The 14,738-nt window shown below is 42.1% G+C and overlaps 1 protein-coding gene across 2 annotated transcripts in view; it reads right to left on the reverse strand.

Annotated features, from left to right (window-relative positions):
* The window catches only part of ppp1r42 (protein phosphatase 1, regulatory subunit 42), a 125,296-nt gene that overhangs the window by 84,745 nt on the left and 25,813 nt on the right, over positions 1–14,738 (reverse strand). For both annotated transcript variants that reach the window (XM_067975882.1, XM_067975874.1), the window contains 2 exons: positions 10,619–10,757; positions 7,336–7,452 (listed from right to left, as the gene is read on the reverse strand). In XM_067975882.1, the coding sequence (XP_067831983.1) occupies positions 7,336–7,452; positions 10,619–10,757 (256 nt within the window). The remainder of the gene's footprint in view (positions 1–7,335; positions 7,453–10,618; positions 10,758–14,738) is intronic.

Below are 14,738 nucleotides of genomic sequence, written 5' to 3' on the forward strand. Positions count from 1 at the left end.
CCACAGGGGTCGGTGCTGGGTCCCCAACTCTTTACAATCTATATTAACGATTTGGAGGAGGGGACCGAGTGCAACATATCAAAATTTGCAGATGATACAAAGATGGGAGGGAAAGTAGAGAGTGGGGAGGACATAAAAAACCTGCAAGGGGATATAGACAGGCTGGGTGAGTGGGCGGAGATTTGGCAGATGCAATATAATATTGGAAAATGTGAGGTTATGCACTTTGGCAGGAAAAATCAGAGAGCAAGTTATTTTCTTAATGGCGAGAGACTGGAAAGTACTGCAGTACAAAGGGATCTGGGGGTCCTAGTGCAAGAAAATCAAAAAGTTGGTATGCAGGTGCAGCAGGTGATCAAGAAAGCCAACGGAATGTTGGCTTTTATTGCTAGGGGGATAGAATATAAAAACAAGGAGGTATTGCTGCAGTTATATAAGGTATTGGTGAGACCGCACCTGGAATACTGCATACAGTTTTGGTCTCCATACTTAAGAAAAGACATACTTGCTCTCGAGGCAGTACAAAGAAGGTTCACTCGGTTAATCCCGGGGATGAGGGGGCGGACATATGAGGAGAGGTTGAGTAGATTGGGACTCTAGAATGAGAGGCGATCTTATTGAAACATATAAGATTGTGAAGGGTCTTGATCGGGTGGATGCAGTAAGGATGTTCCCAAAGATGGGTGAAACTAGAACTAGGGGGCATAATCTTAGAATAAGGGGCTGCTCTTTCAAAACTGAGATGAGGAGAAACTTCTTCACTCAGAGGGTGGTAGGTCTGTGGAATTTGCTGCCCCAGGAAGCTGTGGAAGCTACATCATTAGATAAATTTAAAACAGAAATAGACAGTTTCCTAGAAGTAAAGGGAATTAGGGGTTATGGGGAGCGGGCAGGAAATTGGACATGAAGCTGAGTTCGGATCGGTCAATGCCCTGTGGGTGGCGGAGAGGGCCCAGGGGCTATGTGGCCGGGTCCTGCTCCGACTTCTTGTGTTCTTTAGATTTGTGGTTGGGATCAGATCAGCCATGATCTTATTGAATGGCGGAGCAGGCTCGAGGGGCCGATTGGCCTACTCCTGCTCCAATTTCTTATGTTCTTATGTTCTTAACCCGCCTCCTCCTAATATCGGGCCCTTTGGCAGTGCCTGGATATAACATTTTCTTAAAATACTTGCAGTGGTTTACAGAAAGTTCTGTTAGATCTACCAGTGCTTTTCCCATCATAAATTTTAAATATGCATGATTTGAGACATAGGCCTAAATTTTAACCCCAAAGAACGGGTGGGTTGGGGGTGGTGGGGGCAGTAAAAATGTTAAAAATCTAAAACCCGACCCCAAACCGCCTCCAACCTGCCCACTTCTGGTTTTAACGGAGGTGGGATGACGGGTGGGCGACCAACCCGCTCTTAGGACACGGGTCGGTAACTGAAAGCTTTCAAGGAGGCAGTGGGCCTCCATTTTTACAGCTTTTTTATTTTTAACTCCTGGGGGCCAGGATTCCCAGGCCTTCTGATTCAGAGGAGGCGAGAAGGCCCGAAACAGCAGTTAAATGCCTTTACTGCACTGCTGGTTGGCCCAGAGGAGCAGGCATCCCCCAGGCCCAACAGGCCTTCCTGCAGCGACTCCCCCCCCCCGCCCACCAACAATCTCTGACTCCCCCCAACATGATCTCTGACTCCCAACCCCCGATGACTCCCGACCCCGACGACTCCCGACCCTGACTCCCCAGAAGACCCCCGACGAATCCTGATCACGACTCCCCGATGACACCCCCACCATGACCAACCCCCCCCCATGCTCCCCATCTAAGACTTAACTTCTCGCATCTGCTTCCCTTCTCTTTTCCCTGTCAATCAGTCGGATGGGAAACCGACATAAAAAAGACGTCCTTGCATCAAAATCCTAAGGACGTCCGGGAAACCCGTACTTCCGGGTTTCCGGTCAGGAATTCCCCCACCCCCGCCATCTTTCCGGCTCGGTGTTAAAAGTTAGGCCATAATATCCAGAACATGAAAAGGTAATTCAACCCATCATGCCCACTCCATTCAGTGTCCATATATAATTACTATGGACTTCCCTCCCACATGACTTGTTGATCACTTCCTTTAAGGAACACTAAATGTCCTCCCCTATGTCCCCTGAAAAATTACTCATCCTCTCCTCCCACTTATCACCCCCCCTCCCCTCTCTCCTCTCCTCTCCTCTCTCCTCAGATCCCTTTCTCACTCCTCCCTTCAAATCCTCCTCCTTCATCCCCTCTTCTCTCCCACCCTCATCCCATCACATCCGCTTCTCACTTCCTCTCCTGTAATGTGTTCTTGGTTTTAACTCGCTGAATGCAATGCCATGGGAAATCAGTTAATTGAAAATGGTGAGTGGCGCTTAATGGATTTGTACCTGTCGGTGATGCTGTAAGCACGGCGTAACGTAACATGACCAAGGGGGTGATTTTAAACCCCAAGAACGGGTGGGTTGGGGGCAAGTGGGAGTTGAAAATAATTGTTTTTTGGGTTGCGACCACAACCCGGCTTTATTTCCAGGTTTAACGTCAGCGCGTAAAAGTACAAGCTTCCCACTGGGAATTCAAAGTCCGAAAATTTTGCGTTGCAACCCAAAAAAAACAACTATTTTCAACTCCCACCTGCCCCCAACCCACCCTTTCTTGGGGTTTAAAATCACCCCCCAATTGTTTACAATGGAGACGAACGGAACAAATCATGCACACAGGAATAAGAACATCAACTCCCTGAGGTCGAAACCGCCAACTCCCTCCAGTAACCATCTCCCATTAAGCAAAAACTCTCCCAACTACCACCCACACTGAGTAAGACACCAAAACTCATCCCCCACTCCCCAGTGAGCAAAATCTCAGCCGCCCTCCTCAAGCAAGGTCTCGGGCCCCCTCTCTCCCACGTTGTCTGAATTTCCTGTTACAACCCACCCCTGGCTGTAGGTGGCAACTATGATAGGGTAAAACAAGGTCAAAATGTAACATTAAATGATTTCAAAATACTGTATTTGCAAAACTGAGCCAAAAAGCAACTCCCTTCCACTAAGGCGAGTATTTACATCAACCCAGAGAAGATCGGATCTGGAGAACAGATGGTTCTCCCCTCCTCAAAATGGAGAGCAAAACTGGGCCTCAGAACAGAAGGCCTCCCCCAAACCCCACCAGAAACCCCCACCCTCCAACTGAGAGCAAAATCAGTTCTTGTACAACTTAATTCCCAATTCCCAGATCCCTCCTCCCACAGAGACTAAAATCAGGACTAGGAAGATGGAAGGCTTGCTCATTGCCCATGTCTCCACTGAGGAAAGAAAGGGAGCTCAGTAGACCCTATTCCTGATTAAATGAAATTTCACCCCCCCCCCCACCCAACCCGGGAGAAGTAAAGGTTACCTTATGCCCCACCCAGCCCCCAACCCCCAACCCCAGGTAAGGTGATATGCAAACCATTCCCCAATGAATAAGTTTGCCAACCTTCCATCCCCAATGAGGTAGTTTCCTTGCCTTTGCTTCCACCCACCAGCAGCTCCCTCCTCATTTGCCCCTCTCCTCCATTTTCTACTACTATCCCGTCCTCTGCTCTTTCCCCTCCCCTGCCTCCTCATCCCCTTTCCCACATTCTACTTCTCACCCACCTCCCATCTCCACTCTAATCCCTTATCCCTCTTCCCTATTTCCCTTCACCTCCCCTGCCTCTAACCCTGCTTGACCTGAATACTGCATGCAATGCCATTGACTAGTTAAACTGTAAATATAATACTGAATAGCTTGTATCCTTGTTACCTATTGTTGAAATGAAACTCAGAACCTATCACACAAATGCATTATAACCTCAAATCTACATGACTACTCTTTCCCTTTCACCTACATGATTCTGTTTCTACTCACTCAATGGCACTTACACATTAGGATTTTTTTTTAAATTACTTATTTCTCAGCAAATAAAATAAATTTACATATTTCTCAGCAAGATCTTTTTAGAAAATGAATAGGAGACAGAGTGACCAAGGGATTTGGAAATGGGAATACAGTAAAATGTAGCCACAGCTGACTCAACACTGACATTTTATTGATTTTTTTCTTATGCTCTTTACTGCATCAGTTTCAGTGTATTTCATATGTTGGTTTTCAGCCCTTAATGCGAACAGACTGCAGGCTTTTAACCTACTGGTTGGCAGATTGTCCAGAAGCAATTTGTTTCTTTGTTGCAATTTCCAGTTAACGAGGGAATAACTCAGTTAATACTTTAGACATTAAACAGAAGAAAATTGCCTATAAAATAGTAAAACCTGTGAGAGGAGAACCCTGGTCAGTTTTCCCTTCCTAAATAAAAGGTAGTGAGGGCAATTACAGCATCTATACAGTTACTGCAGCTGAGATCAGCTAACATAGCAGACAGGGGTTCAAACTCATGGACCTTCCTCATCTGTAATATCGGCTACTCATTGGATAAACCAAGACCTCCACAGGGGCAACATGGAATACATTTTACTGCTATAAAAACAAAGACTTTAGACACAACAGAATCGTGTTGCACAAATTTTGTATCGTATTTCAGGTTTTCCATTAGTTCAATTGTGAAAATGGGCTAATTTCTTTTTACACAAAGTAAAAATGAATGGAAGAAATAAATTTAGAAATTAGTGAAACTGTAAACAGTGTTAGAATGCAGATTTATGATCACTATTTCTCCAATGATAAATTTCCATCCGTGCTACGTATTTTCCCTTGGCAAAGTGGAGAGGAAATAAGAGGCGAGATCAGGGTGAAGCACTTTACTATGAGGGTCAGCTATTTACAATCTATATTAATGACTTAGATGACGGGACAGAGTGTAATGTATCCAAGTTTGCTGACGATACAAAGTTAGGTGGGAAAGTAAACTGTGAGGAGGACACAAAGCATCTACAAAAGGATATAGACAGGTTAAGTGAGTGGGTAAGAAGGTGGCAGATGGAGTATAATGTGGGAAAATGTGAGGTTATTCACTTTGGAAGGAAAAATAGAAAAACGGAATTTTTTTTAAAAAGGTGAGAAACTATTAAATGTTGGCGTTCAGAAGAATTTGGGCGTCCTTGTACACGAAACAAAGAAAGTTAACATGCAGGTACAGCAAGCAATTAGGAAGGCAAATGGTATGTTGGCCTTTATTGCATGGGGGTTGGAGTCCAAGGGTAAGGAAGTTTTGCTGCAATCGTACAGGGCTTTGGTGAGACCACACCTGGAGTATTGTGTACAGTTTTGGTCTTCTTAGCTAAGGAAGGATATACTTGCCCTAGAGGCAGTGCAAAGAAGGTTCATTAGATTGATCCATGGGATGAGAGGGTTGTCCTATGAGGAGAGATTGAGTAGAATGGGCCTATACTCTCTGGAGTTTAGAAGAATGAGAGGTGATCTTGTTGAAACATACAAGATTCAGAGAGGGCTCAACAGGGTAGATGCTGAGAGGCTGTTTCCCCTGGCTGGAGAGACTAGAACTAGGGGGCATAGTCTCAGGATAAGGGGTCGGCCATTTAGGACAGAGATGAGAAGGAATTTCTTCACTGAGAAGGTTGTGAATCTTTGGAATTCTCTACCCCAAAGGGCTATGGATGCTCAGTCGTTGAGTATATTCAAGAATGAGATCAATAGATTTTTGGACTCTAAGGAAATCAAGGGATATGGGGATCGGGCGGGAAAGTGGAGTTGAGGTCAAAGATCAGCCATGATCTTATTGAATGGTGGAGCAGGCTTGAGGGGCCCTATGGCTTACTCCTGCTCCTATTTCTTACGTTCTTATGTGCAAGAGTGGCAATGGCGGAAAGTACCAACATCTTGTGATGCTGTGAGTTCCCAATATTATATGCCTTTCTAAAACACTATCGAACATATTTCTACATTAAAGCCACTATATAAATGCAAGTTGTTGTTGTAATTGTCCCACCATGGGGATGATGCTGAGCATACATTAGTTGCATCCTCACAGTGAGGAAAAGAAAGTCATTCTGTTCTGGTACAGTCGTGTGGTGCTTTGCTACTGGACTATCCATAGGTAGTTCAAATCCCACCATTGGAAATTGTGAAATTAAATTCAATTAATGTTGTAATTTGTTGGCTGACACCAGAAAAAAAATGACTATGAAAGCTACTGGATTGTCATAAAAATCTAACTGGTTCACTAATGTCCTTCAGGGAAGCGAACCTGCCACCCTTACCTAGTCTGACCTATAAGTGACTAGTCAAAATGGTTGACTCAATACCCTCTGAAATGGCCTATCAAACCACTCTGTTGTACAAGCAAGGTAACTAGGAATGGACAATAAATGTGCCCCATCTACAACACCTACATAACAGGAACAGATTGGGGAGGACCAGGGGACATGTGTTTAAACTATGCAAGAGTAGGAATAGACTGGATGTCAGGCAGTTCTCCTTTTTCCAGAGAGTAGTGAGCCTCTGGAATGCATTGCTGACTGGTGCGGTGGGTGCTGACTCTCTGCATGCCTTCAAGAGGGAGCTGGACCAGTTCTTGACTGGGGCAGAGATCGCATCATATAGAAGGTAAGTGGGTTTACAGATAACATATGGTTCCATGTGATCTCCTAGGCTGGTTTTGATTGTCTGTGGGGGTCAGAGAGGAATTTTCCGGTGTATTTTTTCCCTTATTGGCCCTGGGTTTTTCTAATTTTTTTTGCCTCCCCAGGAGATTACATGGCTACGGTGTGGTGGGGGGGGGGGGCAGAGGGGCGGGAGGGGATTAAGAAATGTCTATTGAGGATGCTCCAGCCATAATGTGTGTGGGGCAGGCTTGATGGACCGTTTGGTCTTTTCTTGCCCGTCATTTTCGTATGTTCGTAACAGATTTTTTAAAAAGGTGTAAGCAACCACTTTCATTTGCAAAAAATAGAAAAAAGACTTGCATTTATATAGCGCCTTTCACGATCCCAGGGCGTCCCAAAGCACTTTACAACCAATTAAGAACTTTTGAAATATAGTCACTGTTGTAATATAGGAAACGCAGCAGCCAATTTGCATAAAGCAAGGTCACACAAACAGCAATGAGAAAATGACCAGATAATCTGTTTTAGTGATGATCGTTGAAGGATAAATATTGGCCAGGACACCGGGGAGAACTCCCCACCTTTTGTTCGAATAGTGTCATGGGATGTTTTACGTCCGCCTGAGAGGTCAGAGGGGGCCTCAGTTTAACGTCTCATCTGAAAGACGGAAAGATAACAGTATTAGCAGAGGTCTGGTGGCAGATTGCCTGCCCACCTTTGCTGCTGTGAATGAAGCATGACATGTGGAGACTTGCTTTAACATTTTTCTTTGGTTTTCAATTAAGATTACCTTTATATCTCGAATCTGATTGTCTTCTGCCATAAACTGATTCAGGTTCCCAAGACAAGACAGTTCTTTAATCTCATCAATATTGTTCTTCTTGATGTTCAAAACACACAAGGATTTCTGCATAAACGAAAAATAATTACCTGTAGATGACAATTATTTTTTTAAAGTTCCCCATTTAGTCTTACTTTTCTCCTATTTTCCATATTTGATGCTGCATAAATCAAGCCGCTAGGACTTCCACAATTAGTAATCTGCTTTAATTCGCAATAATTGTCATAGTAATTGTCAATGTAGGTCAATACACTAAAATCACTTTTAATGATTTTATGACGAGCATTTTATAGAGAATTATGGATATCCTAGAGTGATTACTAGTATACAGGTCATGTAGTAGACTATGAGGGTGAAACCTAAACAAATTATAAATGTTGCTGGTAACTCCTAAAAAAAATTGTCCGGCGATCACTCCCATTTATCAATTTTTAGATAATAAATATAAAAGGGGCATATTTACAAAATTGCACTCCCAGTGTGCAGCTTTGCCCACTAGTTTCACCATCAGATCTTCAACTATTAATCTTAATGGACAGAAAATTATGTGAAGCACACACTCGAATTCCCAATATTCATTCCCGGTAGGTGAGGCTTCATCAGGAGAGTGCAATTTCATAGAATTACTCATATATTCTCTGGCATTGGTAAAGGCAATTTTATCAATCTTCTTTCATCAATGGTGGATGTTGTGGCTGATATTGATGTAATAATCCACACTGAATTTCCAGAAAGTAATGCAATTAATGTATGTTATAATCCAATAATTGTTCCTTTTCATTAAAAAAATGCATATGAGGTGGCTCAATGGTAAACCATGTTGGTGCGCTAACATAGAGTGGTAGAACATGGAACACTCCATCATGATTTCCCCCATCTCAAGTGATCCTCATGATGACACCATGACTGCAGTGTCAGTTTGAGTGATGCACTTCCTTAGATCGAGAAATACGAAACTGGAAACAGAGTCAACCCATGCTGCTTTCACATAATTCTTAACAAATCAAGTGGTACAATCAGAGATGTGGCAACAGGTCACCTGCAGGATTCATTTCTCTCAAATGTAGATATTTCCTAGAGGGGCTACCAGCAAATTATGACAATGGTCCGGAAATCGCTTTAAAATGAACGGTGAGCTCTGTTGTTAGTGGCCAAATGAAAGCAGTTCCCGCATTTGCACATGCACAAACACGGAAATCTGGAACTTGCTCTTCCTGGTTCACCGGCGATCTGACAGGTTTGCCTTAAAGGGATGTCGCCAGCTGTTATCAACAGAATCAACGGTCCAGCGCCAACTTGCTCTTCTGCCCAGCTGGAAACTAACTAATTGCACCACAAAACAGGTACGCTTAAATATACAAGCTCTAAACTAAGCTTTAACAGTCCGATAAGTCTTAATGACTGCCAAACATTAACTTTTAAAAATTTGGAGTTTCATTACTCCTTATTTTAAAAATTTTGGTCATTAAAAAATGTTTTAAATTTTTTTTTATATAGTTTTACCATCTGTCTCATATTTAATTCGATTATTTCTTACCCTCTCTTCTTCGTTGTCTATAACTGTTTTTACAAATGATTTTATTGTTGTAGCTTTTACTTCCTATTTTTAAAGTTGCAGCTTGTACTTCAATATTTTGACTCTTCGCAGCTTTTCAAGGATGCTGCAATCTGATTGGTCGAGGGGAGGGATCGCACCTCTCACTTCTTCCACAGGTCCTAGCTTCGCTGGAGTTAACGTTGGGCTCTTTTCAGCTTTCTATTAGAGGAAGTGCCCCCAGTAAAGACTGCAGTAAGTCAGTGGATGAGTATAAATCTATGGCGTGGCGAGCGTGAGCAATATACAGACCATTATCACCTTTCTAAATCATCCAGGACATAAGATTTACAAGCAAAAGTTCAGAGCAGCAAGAACAAATCAAAACTTGTGGGAGGGCCTATAAAGACCAGTGGACACCTGGAAATATCAGAGCAGAACACTGGGGAATCAATTTCACAGCTACTCATTCCAGCGTCACAAGCACCTCTGGCCAAAAGTTACAAACTTTTTGACTCTCCCAAATTATGTGAACTAAAGTTCCTAGATTGCTGTTCCAGCATATACCAGAGATGGGATTCCCAATCCTAAAGAAGAATGAAAGGTCAGTTTGAATAAATTGAGATTCGCTAAAGAGGCCACTGGAGAGCTAACAAAATTTCTTCCACTGCTGATTAGAAATCTCTAACCTGAATATCACATGGAACTATTTAGAGTATCTCTCCAAAAATGTTGATGTAATTTAACAGTAATTGTCTTCCCAAATTATTGTCTACAGAAACCAAGCAAATCATGGAGGCACGTACTCCACCTTAGCATGGCCTTCGCAATGGAAAAAAATACAATTATGTTAGGCAAATTACTTGCACAGAACATCTTGAGCAAGCAATACTTTAGTGGTAATTATCTTTGTGTGTAGATATATGGGAAAAGAATTAATGAAAGATTGGTACGAAACGTTAACTTTCTCTCTCCACAGATACTGCCTGACCTGCTGTGTTTCCTTTTAACTAAATCCACCTTTTCCTTTAACATGCGAAAATTTGAAATAAAAACAGGAAATGCTGAAAAAGCTCAGCAATTGAGGTAGCATCTGTGGAGAAAGAAACAGAGTTAACATTTCAGGTCGAAGACCTTTCGTCTGGACTGCCAGTTCTGACGAAAGGTCTTCAACCTGAAACGTTAACTCTGTTTCTTTCTCCACAGATGCTGCCTCACTTGCTGAGCTTTTCCAGCATTTTCTGTTTTTATTTCTGATTTCCAACACCCGCAGTATTTTGCTTTTGATTTAATGTGAAAATTTGATATTTTTTAACTCACAATTTTAGTTTGGCAGCACTATGCACCACAATGTGGTAGAACTTGGATTTGCATTCAATATTCACCACGTAGCACATTCCTGATTTCTATTTTATAGAGATAGGTTGACTATCTGGCAGGGCTGTGAGAAGAGTTCCACAGGCTGCCCTCTTGATCTTGGAAGGTGCATGAAGATTATTCAACTAGAAAAAGGAGAACAGATATCATATTTTTGATGAGTTTCCTATTTTGACTTCATAATAAAATATGAGGTCATCAAGCTTTAAATCTGTCTACCACGTGATAAGATGTTCTTTAAACCACATAGTCCCACACCATCAGAGATTTGTGTCAAACCTAAGAAAGCTTACATCAAATATGACTGCAACAACTATTTACCTTTAGAGACTGGAGAGTCCTAGGATCAAAGAGTAGCTTCTCCCCAAGGGGAAGGCGCTGATTCTCTAGATGTAACTCCCGGAGCTCTGTTAATCCCTCTAGCTCTTCCACTACAGAAATGCAATTGCCACCTAGATACCTATATGTAAAAATAAACACATGTCCTGTAAGAAAGAAGTACATTGTATAAAGAGGATTCTCAGCTGTCCCAGTAGATAGAGTGCTGCAGAGATGAGGCACTAAATCTCAGAGACAACTATCCAGGGATAAACTTTGGGTTTTCAGCCCCACACCGTTACCTCTGGAGTCCCCATAGGATGTATCCTTAGCCATCTCCTATTTCTCATCTACATGCTGTCCCTCGGCGACATTATCCGAAGACACAATGTCAGGTTCCACATATACGTTGATGAATTGCAGCTCTACCTTACCACCACCTCTCTCAACCCCTCCACTACCTCTGTGTTATCAGATTGCTTGCCTGACATCCAGTCTTGGATTCCAGCTGAAATCTCCTCCAATTAAACATTGGGAAGACCAAAGCCATTGTCTTTGGCCCCCCGCCACAAGCTCCTTTCCCATGCCACCAATTCCATCCCCCTCCCTGGCCACTGTCTCAGGTTGAACCAGACTGTTCGCAACTTCGGTGTCCTTTGTGACCCAAAGCTGAGTTTCTGTCCCCATATCCTCCCCATCACAAAGATGGCCTACTTCCACCTCCCTAATATCGCCCATCTCTGCCCCGCCTCAGCCCATCTGCTGCTGAAACCCTCATCCATGCTTTTGTTACCTCCAGTCTCAAATATTCCAATGCTCTCTTGGCTGGCCTCCCATCTTCCACCCTCCATAAACTTGAGCTCATACAAAACTCTGCTGCCCGTATCCTAACTCGCACCAAGTCCTGTTCACCCATCAGCCCTGTGCTTGCTGACCTACACTGGTTCCCGGTCAACCAATGCCGCAAATTTAAAATTCTCATCCTCGTGTTCAAATCCTTCCATGACTTCGCCCCTCCCTATCCCTGTAACCTCCTCCAACCCTACAACCCTCGAAGAATTTTGCATTCCTCCAACTCTGGCCTCTTGTGCATCCCCCACTTACTTTGCCCCACCATTGGTGGCCGTGCCTTCAGCCACCTAGGCCCTAAGCTCTAAAATTCCCTCCCCAAACCTCTTTGACTCAATGCCTCCATCTCTCTCTCCTCCTTTAAGACTCTTCTTAAAACGTAACTCGTTGACCAAGTGTTTGGTGACCTATACTATTGTCTCCTTCTTTGGCTTGGTGGCAATTTTTGTCCGATTGTACTCTATAAAGCACCTTGGGACATTTTACTATGTTAAAGGTGCTATATAAATGCAAGTTGTTATTGTTGGAAGCCTGAAAATGTTTTGATTCAGTTACCGATGGTATATATGGCAGTTTGGAAGTGCTAAACTTACCAAGAAGCCAAAATGTCACATCAGATTCAAATGACCAAAAATTCATTTTAAGTGCTCATTTTAGTCCTACTTACTCCAAGATCAAACCATGGCTCAGCACCAATTTAAGTTTGGATTTTATATGCTCATCGGATACAAAACCCAAACAACCTCATTTTTGCTTCATGATTGTGTTCAAATTTTTGTTCCAATTCCCCTCTACTGCAGAGGTCATTAAATGTTTCATTCCCAGGTTATTGCAACAGTTCATACAATGCACCTCAAAATGTTGTCTTTTCCACAAATGGGGATATTTTTCCTCTTTTCACTAATTTTAGCATAAACGCAGACAAATACAAAGCAGGGAACCATTTTCCGAATTTTAACAGAGAGAAATATTCCTCCGTGTCTTTTAAAGCATATAACTAATTTTAGAGAATGCAATGTTCTTTCCCAAATCAGTGAACTGGTATCCTAGTGGATCAACCAAAGATTAGTTCTGACAGCATCTACAGAGTTAAAGTTAGTTATATGCTTTAAAAGACACGGAGGAATATTTCCCTCTATTAACATTTGGAAAATGGTATTTGTCTGCTCTTTTGCTAAAATTAGTGAAAAGAGGAAAAATATCCCCATTTGTGGAAAAGACAACATTTTGAGGTGCATTGTATGAACTGTTGCAATAACCTGAGAATGAAACATTTAATGACCTCTACAGAGGGTGTCCTCAAGCTGGATTACCCCATCCTCCCAACAGGAGGTTGCAGAAGGCCGAAGCTGGGGGAAACAAGCTGGTAAAACATGGAAGACTGGTAACAATAATTTTATTTGCGTTTAAATTTTTTAATTGAATTTGTTTAAGTTAGATTGGAACTGATCCTGAGAAGTGACCATTGTGCTCTGGAAAGCCAAGAAGTGTATTATTTATAAATAACAAATAATATCAATGACAAATTATCGGTAAGATCCACATGCATTCTACAGCAGTTCCATTTACTTTAAAAAGATAGCATTTTGAGACCAGTCTGGGGATCATTCTAGAGCCTTCCAACAACACATTCACCTGACGAAGGAGAAAGCCTCCGAAAGCTTGTGATTTTCAAATAAATTTGTTGGACTATAACCTGGTGTTGTAAGATTCTTTACCTTAATTAGCGTGAGCAAGTGTGAAGTGGAAGTCCCCATGAGGACAGAGAGAATAGCACTGGCAGAACAGTGGGTGCCCACTCACTCACTCTCTCTCTCTCTCTCTCTCTCTCTGCCAACAACTTGCATCTATATAATGTCTTCAACGTAGTAAATCATCCCAAGACCCAATTCGAAGAGAAGATAAAACACAAAAAAGGAAACTCATACTATCAAACAGAAAAATCCCAGTAATACAAGGTAATACTGTGACCACAACTACTTTACAACATCACAGTTTCTCTCTGCTTCCCCACCCTACTTCAATTGTTTAGATAGCCATACTCAATACCATACATCAAGATGGACCAAGATAGACCAGAGAATTTCATTTATTCCTGTTGGGTACATTTTTAAGAGGCGACCCATCAATTTGTAAGAGGAAGCTCATGCCACTGATTTATTTTTGTAAGAGGATAAGCTTCCCTTTTCAGTTTAAATTATTTTGTTTTCTCCCTTGGTCACGTTCACAATGCACATCATCAATGGCTAAGACAGTGTTCATATAAGCTGCTCCAAGGCCTCTGCTTTGAAGCCAGTCAGTAGGGGGTTCACGAGAACAGCCCCAAGTAACTCTCCATCTGATTTTCCCATCTTGTGGGAAGAGCCTGGCTTCCAATTGGTGGGAAACAAACATAACTTGAATGAAACTACTAAAGCACCATTTCTGTAGTTGTCCTCATGAAACTTGAAAAAACAAGAGTAAATATATTGGGCCGCAATTTGTTATATAACGATGCACGCCGTTATCAATGTGCAAATTGTCCAGCAACTTGTGGTAAGGAAGAGATACCCCGTGAATTGCAAATCGCCACAAGTTGCTGGATAATTTGTGCCTTTCCTTTGTTGGTTCATGAAAACAGCATCTTGTCCTTAACCTCCCCATGAGTTTCATGAAGTTGCTGCATTTGCACATTAATCTCGCCACAGAAAGTAAAGTCTAATAATTAATAGCATAAGTAACCTTTTAATGACGTGGTAATTGTTAATGACTGCCAATCAACCTCTCTGACCCAGAAAGTAAACAATTAAAAGTATGGAGTCTCATTCCTTCAGGTAGTGAATTGTTGTTGGAGATTGTAAAAGTGTCAAATTTTACATTTTAAAAATGTTTTTCTTACTTTTCCTTTTTCACTCTCTTAATCCAATCTTTCTTTCCCTCTCTTTAATTCTCTTTCTGTATCTGATTTGACATTGAATTCACCCACTCTAATTCACCCTCCTTCTCAGTCGTTCCACTGTTCATTTCTCAATCCTTAAATCTCAATGGTTAAGGAAATACACTGTTGGCCCCAAATGTCTCCGTTATCAACTCGCACTTCCAGCACCTTACAGGACAAAAAAGTTTGGAGCTGAAGAGTGCAGGAAAAAGTCTAACTAACCAGGCACTAATTTGCAGATGCCTGCTCCAGCAAATTCCAACCCATTAAATGTGTTACATAAAGATGACATACTGGAGCACAGAAATTACTTTGTATGCAAGGAAAACCTTAACACTTGATTGAATTATCAGCATC

Source organism: Heptranchias perlo, chromosome 3 (assembly GCF_035084215.1).
Source record: "Heptranchias perlo isolate sHepPer1 chromosome 3, sHepPer1.hap1, whole genome shotgun sequence".
In the NCBI taxonomy this organism is placed as follows: domain Eukaryota; kingdom Metazoa; phylum Chordata; class Chondrichthyes; order Hexanchiformes; family Hexanchidae; genus Heptranchias; species Heptranchias perlo.